Below are 13,847 nucleotides of genomic sequence, written 5' to 3' on the forward strand. Positions count from 1 at the left end.
TAAAGGAATAGTTCACACAGAAATGATAATTCTCTCATCATTAACACTCTTGTGTGTCTCAAACTACCACTGTACACGCACTCTGCGCATGCATCAACTGCCAGCATAATCAAGCTTCTCTCATGATCGCACCAAAGAGACTGCAGATGTCAAGATTTATAGTGAAAAAGGAGTTATATTTTGATCTGTTTCTCACCCAAAACGATCGTATTGCTTTAGAAGACATGGATTAAATCACTCGAGTATGGATTACCTTTATGCTGCCTTTATGTTCTTTTGGAGCTTGAAAGTTTTGGACCCCCCAAAAAACCTTATACATCCTACAAAAATTATTGTTTATGTTCTGCAGAAGAAAGTTATATGAGTTTGAGATTCAAACTGAAGGAGCAGATCACATACTGTATATTAATATCACAATATTTCTCAGTGACATAGCTTACAGAATAAGTGGTCCCTACTGAGGAAGCAGGAGAGGTAGCTTCATTCTTCTCTGTGTTCACAGCTAACAAATCAAACTGTGGGAAAAGACTCTCCATCTCTGGTTCTTCAGCCAGGGCCGAGTCAGTTCCTTCAGGACAGGGCTTACATTGAATCCCGTCCAGCCTGAGCTCCAGTGTGGGCACAGCTGCCTGCTCACTGGTTGTGCTCTTAGATGGAGTCTTCCTGTCCCAGGCGATTGACACCTTGGCTGTAGGAATATCCTCCATTTCAATGGCAGAGGGAGACTCATCTGACTCAGTTCCGGCTTGGGCTTCACACATCTCTTTTGTGCTAAATGCTTCATGCACCAGTGGGACCACCATCTCCTCAACAGGGGCGTTTCTCTGCATTTCTTTATGTGTGGCCCTCTTTTTAAAAACGTTCTCTTCTTTTTGCTCTGCAGCCAAGATTTTTGGACTTTCAGATGCTTCTTTTCTATTTCCTGTTGTTCTTGATCCTGCTGATTTCAGTGTCTCGTTCGTCAATCTCTCTGATGCCTCCTTGGTTTTCAAAGTCTTCTCCTCTTTCTCATTATCTGGTTTTAATGCACAATCCCTTTGTGACTCTGTAACATTAGTCATGTCATCTATCCATGTCTCAGAGTCCTTATCTTTGATAGTTTCTTTGGTTTTCACAACATCCTCATTGATTTTCTCCAACACATGTTCCTTTAAAACAGACACCAACATTTTAGTTGCAACCTTCTCTGCAAGTGCATCTGTTACCTTGTGATCTTTTGTTTCTGTAGTTTCCTCTTGAATTGATCTGATATCTTTTATTCCCATATGGGACCTTTCAATTCTTTGTGTTTCCTGACTGTCCACTCTTACCTGATTCAAATTCATTGATTCCATGACCTCAGTTGCTTTGGGACAATCTGACTCAGTTCGCTGCGTCAGTGCTTCATTTTCAGATGTCAAAGTTCTCTCTTGAGTATCATCCACTTCCATTTTGGCCATGCCACTGTGAGCTGTTTTCAGCCCCAAAGTCTGAACTTCTGCTCTTTCATAGGTGCTCTGTGTGGCCTTCTTGCTTCCCTCTGATGTACTAGTTGTACCTGTTATGCTTGTCACCACTGCATCCAAATGAGACACTTTGTTAAGCTCAATTTGATCATCATCATCATTCAATAAAGTAAAAAAAAAAAAGTGCGCCTGGTAAAATCACTGTCTTTGCTGGTTCAGCGCACAAATAAAGGATTATGCAGATCAGGCCCACAAAATCTGTGCTGAACACAATTTGCGCGGCGTAATTCTAATCTTGCAGGCTGATTCTGAATGCTTTATATTGGGGGATGTGATACAGCAGACCACCGCGATCTGACACACTCTGCCAGAACTGAACAGCATCACTTCACTACACTCAACTTCACCATGTATATGGATATATGCCAGATTATAACACTCTTCTCCATCATTTGATCATTATTTGATAAATTACTCCTGCCATGATGGATCAAAAATTCAGTTCACCATCTGCTTTCCTCGGGCAAAAGCATGACGTTTTTTTAATGAAGCCCAATCGTGGGCATAAATGACAATGACTTTGTTTAAATAGTCATGACGCAGAGCTATTTTAGCACTGATTATGCCTGCTTAAACTAGATTGCGGGTTGTTGGTGAATAAGAAGCAGGTATTTGCACAAAAATACAATGCTCACAAGTGGCCCAAATCTTTAGTGAATTTTCCCCTACAGAGTTTACAGTATATTTAAGGACAAAACATGATCTCATCTGCAGGGCTCCTCTGAAGATGCTGTGTGACAATACGAAGAATCAGATCATCTCCAGAGCTTTGTCACATACACAATGGTACACAGGTACAAAGGTTGTGAAATATTTTGTCATAATTGAGCATTTATTTATAAAAATGTTTATGTTAATAAAGAGTTTAGATTAGAAGAAAAGAATATGTCTTAAAATAACAATAATATACAGTATTAATTATTATTAATCTCCAGTGTAGCAGCAGAATGCATATAACTAGTGCAAGGTTCACAGTGTGTAAGTGGTACTTTATGTGAATGACAAAAGGCACATTCAATGTGCCAGAATGATTGTGTAAAAACAGCATTTCACACCCTGTTCTCCACAGGTTTGGTCTTACCTTTCCCACATATCTTTCCTTCCTCTCCAGCTGAAGTGTCTGTATTTAATTTATCGGTGGTATGATTGGGTTTGGTAGGGCTCTGTGCTGTCGAGGGCTGCTGTGGTTGGGCTTTGACATTTGGCTCATGTACCCCACTATCCTCTGTGCTTAAGGAGTCTGACTGACCAGAAGTAACTGAGAAGTTTCTTGAAGTGGGGTGACCAGAGTCTGGAGAACTGGTGCCATTTTGGGGTGCTCCAACAGAGATTGCGGGAACCTGTTTGATATCATCACTCTTGGGCTCTGTTTCGATCTGGTCGACCTCTTCAACTGACTCAAAGACCTGAAAGAACAAGCCAAAGGGAAGCACACTACTCCAGGGGAAAGAGTTTTGGGAAGTGAAGAACTACCAGGAAAGAGTGTGTGGGTGTGGAATATTAGTCAAGAGGGGGTCCTATTTGTATCCCATGTCATTTTAAAGTGTTTAAAGGAAATGTCAACAAAACACAAAGATTTGTGCACTGCCACAAAATTAGTCTGAGGTTTACCTGAGTGCTGCCGCTGGAGTCACTCTGCAGCCTGAAATCACTCTGTCTACCTGAACTACAGCTCTGTGAGGACTGAAAGACAAACACGACGCATCTTTTTTTGTAGTTCACCCAAAAATTTAAATTCTGTAGTCATTTACTCACCCTTAAAATGAGATGTTAGGCTGAATGTTAGGGACTGACAGCCTCCTTCACCATTCACTTTCATTGTATATATGAACGATGTAATGAAAGTGAATGGTGACTGAGGCTAAAATGCTAACTAACATCTCTTTTTTTGTTCCATGGAAGAAAGAAACATACAGATTTTGAACAAAATGATTTGGTGAGTAACAGGGACGTGCACAGGCATTTTGAGGGGCAGGGGCTCTAAACCTTTTTGAGGGGCAATCACTTCAAAATTGTCCGTCGACCTGAGGGTGAGGGCTGGGGGAACGGTTGGTTTGCTCGAGGGGGTACACAATCTCCGTCGGAATGGGTGGGTGCACGACTTCAATGTTTTTTTGCTACAGTTATTTTTTTAAGCCTTAGAACATTCTTTGTATTTATGGAGTACATGGAGGTTTGGTCCATAATAATAAAATAAAAATAAAAATATTGTTGTTATGTTAATTATTGAGCCAACATGAATAAAGAATAATATCATGTCTGACTTTATGCAAACTAACACAAACAGATAGTAAATAGACTGCTGATTATGTGTAATACGTAATAGATTTGCACATCATCACAGGAACATTTACTGAACCAGTAATTGAAATATAAATAAACTAATCTAGTATACAGTCAGATAAGTCTGATCTTTAAACCAAGCGGGCTCACAGAATTAAAAACTTAATGGCATGTAACAATATTACAAAAAAATTACTGTGAGTAAAGCCTTTTCAAGTATATTCTGGAAATATTCCACAATATGTATAATACTGTATGTCGTAATTGGGGAAGGAAAGAACGACAATTAATTTATTTTGCTTATATAGACATGTGCAATTATTAATAATGAGGTAGAAATCCGAACTAAATGGTCTTAATTTAAAGTGCGCTTTTGTTTCCTCATAAACGCCCCGTGTCTATTGCGAGAGTGCGTGTGTAATCTGAGACTGCCTCTGTAACACATTGGGTATTATTAGTCATTATAATTTATTATTAAATTCCATAATTGATGTATCGAAGTTTCAGCATAATATTGATGCATTTTTACACCCCTACATACTATTATTAAGCATACAAAATTTCATTTAGGTGTGCAAGCATTCATTTGGTTGGCATTTGAGGGGCACCTCAGCAAAAGTGCAGGGGCTGGAGCCCTTAGAGCCACCCCCTCTGCACGTGCTAGGTGAGTAAATGACAGAATTTTTATTTTTGGGATTTAACATTACACAATGCAACAAAAAAAAGTCTGGTGACTCTAAAGATAATTTCGATATATGAGTGACATACTAGCTGTTTCAAAGCCTGCCTAGCTTTAAGCGTTCCTGGTTCTGGACTCACCTCATTACTGATGGTGGAGTCCAGGTGCATTATCCTCTGCATGGCGCTGTCTATACTTGCCCCAGATGAACACTTAGCTAAAGCCACGGCGTGCTGTTCTTTCTCTCTCTGCCTGACAATGGCCTCACACCCAAGCCATTCACTCATGGTCTGCTCATAGCACGCTCGCATCTGTTCATCCACCTGTGAAAGTCAGAGTATTAGGTAAGCGAACACATAAAATGATGAGATTATTTTAAAATGAAAGCCATTCCATAATAATGGAAGAAGAGCTTTGCTTCACAGACCATCTGAAATCCAAATACCCTTGAACAATTGATTTGGAAAGCAGCAGATGAAAATTCAAGATGTCAGACATAAGCCAAACCAACTGGTTAGATGTTGTGCTAGCTTTATTCCTTTAAGCCTTGTCAATCATTGAAAAGCTAACAGAGAGCCAACATTACATTTTTTGAAGATACTTTCAACTAAAATAGAGACTAACCTCCTTTCTTTCTTCCTCAGACATCCCGAATTGGTAATGGCCAAGCAGGAAGGGCCAAACCTCCTTGCGCAAAGAAGGCTCAACCCCACCAAAATAAACAAGCCGCAACAATTCCTTCTCTTCAAAGGTCTGCAAGAGACAGAGCAGTTACACATTGACCACAAAACTATTACATGTACCATTACGCAAAGGTGTAAAAAAATGTGTTTTCTGTTCATGTTAAAGTTCTTAAACTAAAGTTCAGGAGGAGCTTGCTCATCTAATCTGCCAATCAACCTGCAGGCTGGAAGGTTTAACAGAGCCATTTAGTGAAATCAAGTGTTTTTGTATTAATTTTACATTGATTTTCACCCTTTAGAACGCTTTGGAAATTATGTTTCACGTCAAGACACCACTCTGGGACTGAAGCTCTGAACATTAGTTATCCAAACATATTGTTTATGTGACGAGAATGAGAGAACTGTGATTAGGGACAAATGAATATGAATGAGTGTCTGGCAGAGACACTCATTTAAATGTGACTGCATCGGAGTCCTGGCGGAGTGTGTGTGAGTGTGTGTGTGTGTGTGTGTGTGTTTGCTTACACTGCAATCTTGAAGGAACTTGTGCCACACTTCTGCTGTAAGGCCTCCATAAGCGTCACTGGGCACATCTGGTTCCACAATAGTGTGATTGACAAGGCCAGACAGGTGAGTGCGTACTGTGGACAAGTGACGGCAATATGCCAGCCCTGGGAAAGAAAAAGATGAGTGTGGTTGATTGAGTAAGAGACACATTTGACTCTATAAAGGTCACTATTTTATGGAAAAAAATGGAGCTGAAATTCATAATTTTATGTGTGACTATAGATGTGAATTTGGAGAATACATACATCCATAGAAAGCCCTGGAGATGATCTGATTCTTCATATTGTCACACAGCATCTTCAGAGGAGCCCTGCAGATGAGATCATGTTTTGTCCTTAAATATACTGTAAAATATCTAGTACATTTTATTGGTAAAGAAAATTGTAGCTTTTTTTTTTTTTAACTCTGTTGAAATCAAATATCAGTAACACTTTAGAATAAGGTACTACATGTTAAGAGTAGTTAATGCATTAGATCTCATGAACTCACAGTTTTTTACAGCATTTATTAATCTTGGTTGATTTTAATTTAATGTTATGTTGCACCACAAAATGTTAATATTAAGATTACATAAACATTCAATTAAAATGTTAATATTTAATGTTAATTTATAAATATACTATTGTACATTGTTAGTTCATGTTAATCCATATGCATTAACTAATGGTAATGTATACAACGTTTAATGTTAAAAAATATTTGTAAAAATTTACATCAATTAAAATTAATAAATGCTGTAAAATTATTGTTCATTGTTAGGTCACATTAACATACATTAAAGGAATATTACGGGTTCAATACAGGTTAAGCTCAAATGACAGCATTCATGGCATAATGTTGATTACCACCAAAATAATTTAGTCTAGTCCCTCCCTAAAAAAGAAGAAGCAAAAAACGACGTTACAGTGAGGCACTTAAAATTTAAGTGAATGGGGCCACTTTGGAGGGTTTAAAGGCAGAAATGTGAAGCTTATAATTTTATAAAAGCACTTACATTCATTCTTATGTTTAAACTTGTGTTTTATTTGAACTGTAAAGTTTTTTAAATCGTCGTTTTAAGGATTTAGGACTTACAGCGTTATGTCATCATGGCAACAGAGTTGTAAAATTGGATAAAACTTTATACAGAAATGGTTAGTAAGCAATTCTATCACACTAAAATCATGTTAGCACGCATAATTGTTAACGTCTTGTGACTATACTTTTGAAACAGTGAGTATTTTAACATTTACAGATTGGACCCCATTCACTTCCATTGTGAGTGCCTCACTGTAACCCAGATTTACGTTTTTTTTTTTTTTTTTAGGAAAAAGTCCAAATGATTTTTTGAGGTAATAAATATTTTGCCACAAATGCTGTCGATTGAGCTTAACTTGTATTGAACCTGGAATATTTCTTTTAACTAACTATATCCAATTTTATTGTAAAGTGTTACCCAACAATCCACAAATCGTTTTTCTCTTGTCCAATAACTTTCATAACTAGACCTATAATAGCTACTTTATTGGTTGGGCAAGGTTACAATCTGTCAATGATTATACCTTTCATGGTTGCAACCATTGGGTGGTCCTCCATTAGAGAAACTACTTTGTGAGCAGGAAGAGCAAGATGATTTCCTTGGTGCTGGGTGCCACATGTTTGCTCCCTGATCTATCAATTCTGGTGCCACTACCACACAAACATACAGAGAGAAACCTGATTATGCACTGAACATTCTGCTACAAAATTTGCATATGTAGCCACAAGCATAAAAAGAAGAACCCATGTTTAGACCCAACCTATAAAAGACAAGATAGAAAATACAGCATTAAAATATATTTAATAATGGTTGCCTTGATTTAAGAGTATCAGATTCTAGTTCAGATTAATAAGCCACTATTACAGTTGCCAACAGATGATTATCACATAGTAAACATAAATTTCAAGGTCTTAGGCTCCCTGAAGACACTTAACCATAAGCCCACAATTAACGCAGGGTCACTTAATTTCACTGGAGGATGAATCCTGAACAAAGCGGCAAAGGTTACACTGGTGTCTAAGTGATTTCTTGCAGACATAGAGGTGATAAAAGCAAGCATAAAACAGCAAGAAGATGGCACGACAGAGATAAATGAGCACATGAATGAGAGGTGACAGGGAGAATTACAGCTGGGCTGTGGGGAGGATGGGGAATCTCCCGGGCAGCTGCAGTAGCGCTTTGGAATCACCAGGGTCTGGCAATTAGGAGGCCCTGGCCATCTTAAATTCAGTGAAAGAGAGCGGGCCAGGAGGGCAGTACCCAGGGTGAGATGGGAGGAGTGGGAAACCATCACTGTAATGAATGAGTCAGAACAGCAGGTAAAACCAAATCTGAACAACAATGGGGTGATTTTGCTGGTACATATAAATGAACGAACAAAAATGACTAACAATACATTGATCAATATGAGATTAGCCACTTTTATTAGTTGTCAATAATAACCATGTTTTGATGTGGAAACCATTTCCTGGCTTAATAGCCTGTCTGGTACTATGATTCAGTCTCTTACCAAATTCTGATTGGCTGTTTGGGAAAAGAATGCGGAAGACATAATCTGTTGCCTCTTCCTCTTCTTTGTCTGAGACAGAGTCTGAGGATCCCTGTGGACATCTCTTTTTTAGCTTAGGAAATACTTTACCCTGGAACAAGACAAGCGGAACATAAGATCATTATACCATGACTGCAGCAGATGAGTCTACTGCAGCACAGTCTAAAACATAATTAGGTGCTATTAACTGCCAGTTAATCGCTCAGAATTTTTCTAGTAACACAAAACTAATTGAAAGATTGACAGATTAACCAGCTGTGAAATACAAATTACAGGGCAGCGAGAGAAAGTAATTGAACTAAACTATACAGCAAGAATTTTCATAACATCTTAGATGAAGTTTAACTGGATGAGCAAATTAAAAAAACTGGAACAACAAAGTAATCAAGTTAATCAAAGTAATCAAGTAACTAATTGTAGAAAATTATTTTCTTTGTGTTAGAGATAAACTGTGATTCACACATTTCAAAAAGAGTTGTCTTAGTTTGACATAAAAACAAAATAGTCAATGTTCTGTTTAATAACATATTTCTCTTGTCACTTTTTTGACTTAATGTCATTTATTTTTTTTAATAAATATTTATTGTTAAATATTTAGAATATAATACAGTATATTATATATAATATACAATTTTATAAAGTTTTTGCAAAAAAATTTAAATAACTTCCAGATCAGCTGTACAAGCAATTCCAGATCAGCTGCACAAGCAATTCAGAGGGGGTATTTGTTAAAGGCAGGAACTGGAAGCTTAGAATTTTATAAAAGCACTTAAACTAATTCTTCTGTTAAAACTTGTGTATTATTTGACAAGTTGTAAAATTGTTGTTTTTATGGTCGTTTTAGAGTTTGGGGTTTTACGGTGTTATGTCATCATGGTAACAAAGTTGTAAAATTGTTTATAACTTAACACAGAAAAGGTCAGTAAGCAATTTTATCACACTAAAATTAGGTTAACGCGCATATTGTTTACGTCTTATGGCTATACTTTTGAAATAGTGAATATAAGGTTTACGGATTGGTCCCTATTCACTTCCATTGTAATTTTGCTTTTAATTTTTTTTAAAGGAGGGACAAGAGGAAATACATTTTTGTGGTAGTCAATATTATGCCCCAAATGTTGTCGATCCAGCTTAACTTGTATTGAATCCGAAATATTCCTTTAAATGTTGTGTAGATCAATTCCATTGCTAACCTTTCCTCTCTGGGACCAAAGTGGTGGGTCTAACTGGCCATGAGGCAGCAGACCATTTTCCAGACAAGAGAGGAACTGAAGGAGGTGACCACCACGAGGGAAACGAAGTGGAGGCCTTTGGATCCCATCCTGACTAACCAGAACCACTGTTCCACCACAGTCCACTCCATAGGAACCCATACACAGTGGAAATATTAGATAATGCGATTTCCATCTTCACTGACATTCATTAACATTCATTGAAAATAAAGGTTATGGTCTCTTGCTATCCAATTTTACTAGTAGGGTAAATACTTGATGTTTTGTACATTGTACTTATGGGGCTTTTCCACTGCACGGTATGGCTCGACTCGACTCGACTCTGCTCGCTTTTTGGGGGTTTTCCACTGTGGATAGCACCTTGTACCTGGTACTATTTTTAGTACCACCTCGGTCGAGGTTCAAAGTGAGCCGAGCTGATACTAAATGTGACGTCAAAACCCTGCAGATCACTGACTGGTCAGAGAGAATCTATAAGCTAGATGGCAGATTAGCTTACCCTTGTGCGTCGTCTTTGAGCTAACACAGTGATGTCCTCGTCCGCGCTTTGGTGTGTGATTTCCTAAACTCTCCTGTTTTTTTTTTGTGGTATTTTGTCTTGCTGCCGTCAGCCTCTTATGAAACAAAGTTTGTCATCTTGCTGTGAAAAACAGCCACATGCCGAGAATCAAGAACACCATTCCTTCGAAATCCTCCATTGCTCCTTTGTTGTGTGTTTGTGTCACATTTAAGATGATGTCACGGCAGTAGAGGCGGCACAACTATGACAATCAGCCTATAATCCCACCGACGTTGAGGCTGCACTAAACTGCAGTGGAAAAGCAAGCTCAGAAAAGTAAAGCGAGCAGAGTCAAATTGAGTCGAACCGTAACGTGCAGTGGAAAATTGCCAATAGTGAATTCTGCTTTCTTCTGAACCCATCAAAAGCTACATTACAAAAACAGTTCTTAGCTCAGTTCCACCTAAGGCATGAATCATCCAGATATTCTTAATATTGAAAGCCATGACACAGCATGTACAATAAGGAATATCTGATTCCCATTATTAGCTAAATTACTTTGCCTCATAATCTGAGTAAAGCCCCAAATTAAATTCCCATTTGCTCCAAAAGCAATTCTGATGAATTCTGTGCACTCTCCATGGTGTGCTGATCTTGTGTTTGGATGAATATGAAAAGGGCAAGTACAGTTGAGCATACTGGCATATTTACTTCAAACCAAGATAATTTGTTTTTAGATACATTTTTACCTTCAGCAACTCAGTATATTATCTGAATGTTGTATAATCTCTAATATGGCTATGACTTTACTCACTGAAACTGAATTATCAGAATTATGGACGATTGAGAAATGAAGCTCATTCTCACAGGATATGTGCCATTTTTTGGCTGTGTCTCATGCTGGCACAATGATTGTTTAGTGTGACCTACCCTGCTGATGACAGTGCAGGTACACAATCTCCTCCAGGCGGATTGTCATGGCATAGTCCCAGTAAACACTGCAGGTAACCAGGTTAAACTTTCAGTGGCACATAACCGAAAGAACAATATGAATATTACAAACATTTACCTTTCAATTATTTTATTTTAACCTTTTACTTATAAAAGAGACACACATTTTATATATATATATATATACATTTCCACACTGAAAATTGTAGGGAGATTGTGAAGTTACAGCATACCATGTCCTGTCATTTTGCATTTCAAAAAATGTAAAAATTCTGTTTCTTTTTTAAACATTACTATACCTGCAGCAAATCAGTTTTCCTACACTTTTAGAAATGTTTATTTTGTTTCTTTAATGCACTAAACAGAGCTTTAATTCCCACCTCTTCTCATAATCGAGATCTCCCACAGAGCCGTTCATTAGCTGATTTGGCGTCCATTTCAGAGTCATGCAGTCAGCCGTCTGGTGCAGAGAGAGGTATCCTGGGATTGCTTCCATATCGTCCCTCTGACAGTACCACAACAATATCTCATGTTATGAAACAACAACATTTAATGAATTTTTAATCAAATTGTCTATATTACATTTTCAGCTACAAAGATTACAATTCACTTTATGCACTTTCATTTTTGCTTTTCTTTAAAACCCTAATAAGATAGAAAGTCATACATATTTAATGTTTCAAAAGATTGCTTGTCATATACTTCAGCTGTTTAAGATGCTTTATTTACCGGCTGCACCAGCACGTTGTTCTTGCCGAACAGGAGAGTCGCTCTGGAATTCTGATGAAGAGACTCCACGTAGTCCCTGGCAGAGGGGGAGGGAGAGGGCCTTTCATCCATACTACTACTAGAGTGTCTTTTCTGAATCTGAAAATACACAGGAACACACACCCTGTTTAGAACTATATGCCAGCAATAACTCAGTATGTTTACTTCAGCGATTAATAATGCCATACAATATACTGTATACACAATGAAAATAAAAGATAAACCCTTGCAAAACAAAGTGTTAAAGTAGGTATTCATATTAGTTTCCGAATACTAATGAATATGAATGAGTTTAATGCCATATATCACTCTAAGGTGCAAACACGTGTCACCACAGGGTGAGTCATTAGATGTGTACTGTGCTTAGTGCTTCTCTACCTTCATATATCAAAAAGGCATTTAGCACCGCAAACCTGGCTGTTATAGCTCTGTAACAGATTTGTAATGCCCATACATCAGAAAACAAGTCTGGAGTGCAGTCAGATCTGTTTGAGATGAAAACAAGCACTATGTGTCTTGCTGTTGTGTGGGTGTTGGAGATGGCCAGAGAGGGTGATCAGTCAGGAATCTGATGGCTGCATTTGGTAATGGAGCTGGGTAATGATGTGAATCGCGTCTCTGAGTGGAGATTCATTTTCTTCACAGAAACAGCAGCCACACTTTAATTCAATGACCACAGCATGATTCTCATGGACCATAACCCTCTTCAAAGATCTGTGATGGAGGAACTGCATAGACTTGAAAGGCTAAAGCATCATTCAAGGGAGGGCAAGTCCATGAAATGACTGGCCGATAGTTTTTCTTTAGTTTAGTCTGAAATATTGAGATTTTTTCATTCTTTAAATGGTTAGTTCACCCAAAAATTTAAATTCTCTCATCATTTACTAACCCTCATGCCATCTCAGAACACATTTGAAGAAAAAGAAAAAAATATCTTAGCTCAGTAGGACCTTCAAATGCAAGTGGATGGTGATTCGACATTTGAAGCTCCATAAATCACAGACAGTCAGCATAAACGTCATCCATATGACTCCAGCGGTAAAACTAATGTATTCTAAAGTGATACGATCGCTTTTGGTGTGAAAAAGGTCAATATTTAAGTACTTATTAACTATAAACCATCGCTTCCGGTCAGCAGCAGTATACGCATTCACAGGGCGCTGAGTTTACCTGGTCTCTCATGTGACGAATTCACGTTGCCATGTTATGGACATAATCTCACATACTCCTCTCAGTTGAGACATCCAGAGGAGTAAATTGTGAGTAAACATACAGACACAAATACAAATCTAAACCAAAACCAACTAAGCTTCTGTACAGCATTCCTCCTACTCAGTCGTAAACAGCGCTGCTCTTCCGGGTGTGTCGCACTTGCTCAGTTTTCGAGTCAACATGCCAATTGCGATTACATCATACGCACATAACGCTGCTGACCGGAGGCGATGCTTTATAGTTAAAAAAGTTTGATCTTTTTTGCACTAAAAGTGATCGTATCGCTTTATAAGACATTCATTTTGAAGTCATACGAATGAGTTTATGCTGACATTTATGCAATCACCATCAACTTGCATTGTATTTGTGGACCTACTGAGCTAAGATATTTTTCTATTTTTCTTCAAAGGTGTTCTGCTGAAGAAAGAAATTCATACACACCTGGGATGACATAAGCATGAGCAGATGATAAGAGAATTTTCATTTTTGGGTGAACTAACCCTTTAAATATTGAGTCTTGCCTTATCTATGTAACAAAGTCTGGTTTTGGCAAATGGTGTGTAAAAAACGAGCCTAAATGGCATTCTTACATTGATAAAGGAACAAACAATTCTAAACAGTGAAACATTTTTTATTACTTTTTATTTGACCTAATCAGTCCAATTACGTCATGTCCAATAGCCTAAACAAGCTTAATTGTCACTAACCAATTTATGTAAGGTGTTGAAAGTTGTCGAACATAATTTTTGAAAACAGGCCTTATTGGCTATGTCACTACATATTGTGATCTCAATGTGACATGCAACTGACTGAGTACACACTGCTCCTGTGCCTTGACATTTCCTTGAGGCGCAGTTTAAAAATATCAAGGAGTTTTAAAGGAGTTTCCATTTTGAAATGG

The 13,847-nt window shown here is 37.9% G+C and overlaps 1 protein-coding gene across 4 annotated transcripts in view; it reads right to left on the reverse strand.

Moving 5' to 3' along the window:
• LOC127439627 (small G protein signaling modulator 1-like) overlaps positions 1-13,847 on the reverse strand; it is a 59,945-nt gene that overhangs the window by 5,863 nt on the left and 40,235 nt on the right. For 3 of the 4 annotated variants that reach the window (XM_051695836.1, XM_051695838.1, XM_051695837.1), the window contains 15 exons: positions 11,696-11,833; positions 11,347-11,471; positions 10,946-11,013; positions 9,478-9,641; positions 8,246-8,375; positions 7,864-8,028; positions 7,259-7,385; positions 5,963-6,027; positions 5,676-5,821; positions 5,092-5,220; positions 4,608-4,790; positions 3,117-3,188; positions 2,587-2,911; positions 1,311-1,555; positions 441-1,148 (listed from right to left, as the gene is read on the reverse strand). In XM_051695836.1, coding sequence (XP_051551796.1) covers positions 441-1,148; positions 1,311-1,555; positions 2,587-2,911; positions 3,117-3,188; positions 4,608-4,790; positions 5,092-5,220; positions 5,676-5,821; positions 5,963-6,027; positions 7,259-7,385; positions 7,864-8,028; positions 8,246-8,375; positions 9,478-9,641; positions 10,946-11,013; positions 11,347-11,471; positions 11,696-11,833 — 2,790 coding nt within the window. The remainder of the gene's footprint in view (positions 1-440; positions 1,149-1,310; positions 1,556-2,586; positions 2,912-3,116; positions 3,189-4,607; positions 4,791-5,091; positions 5,221-5,675; positions 5,822-5,962; positions 6,028-7,258; positions 7,386-7,863; positions 8,029-8,245; positions 8,376-9,477; positions 9,642-10,945; positions 11,014-11,346; positions 11,472-11,695; positions 11,834-13,847) is intronic. The other variant, XM_051695839.1, reaches the window with a different exon arrangement.

Source organism: Myxocyprinus asiaticus, chromosome 4, assembly GCF_019703515.2.
Source record: "Myxocyprinus asiaticus isolate MX2 ecotype Aquarium Trade chromosome 4, UBuf_Myxa_2, whole genome shotgun sequence".
NCBI classification, from domain to species: Eukaryota; Metazoa; Chordata; class Actinopteri; order Cypriniformes; family Catostomidae; genus Myxocyprinus; species Myxocyprinus asiaticus.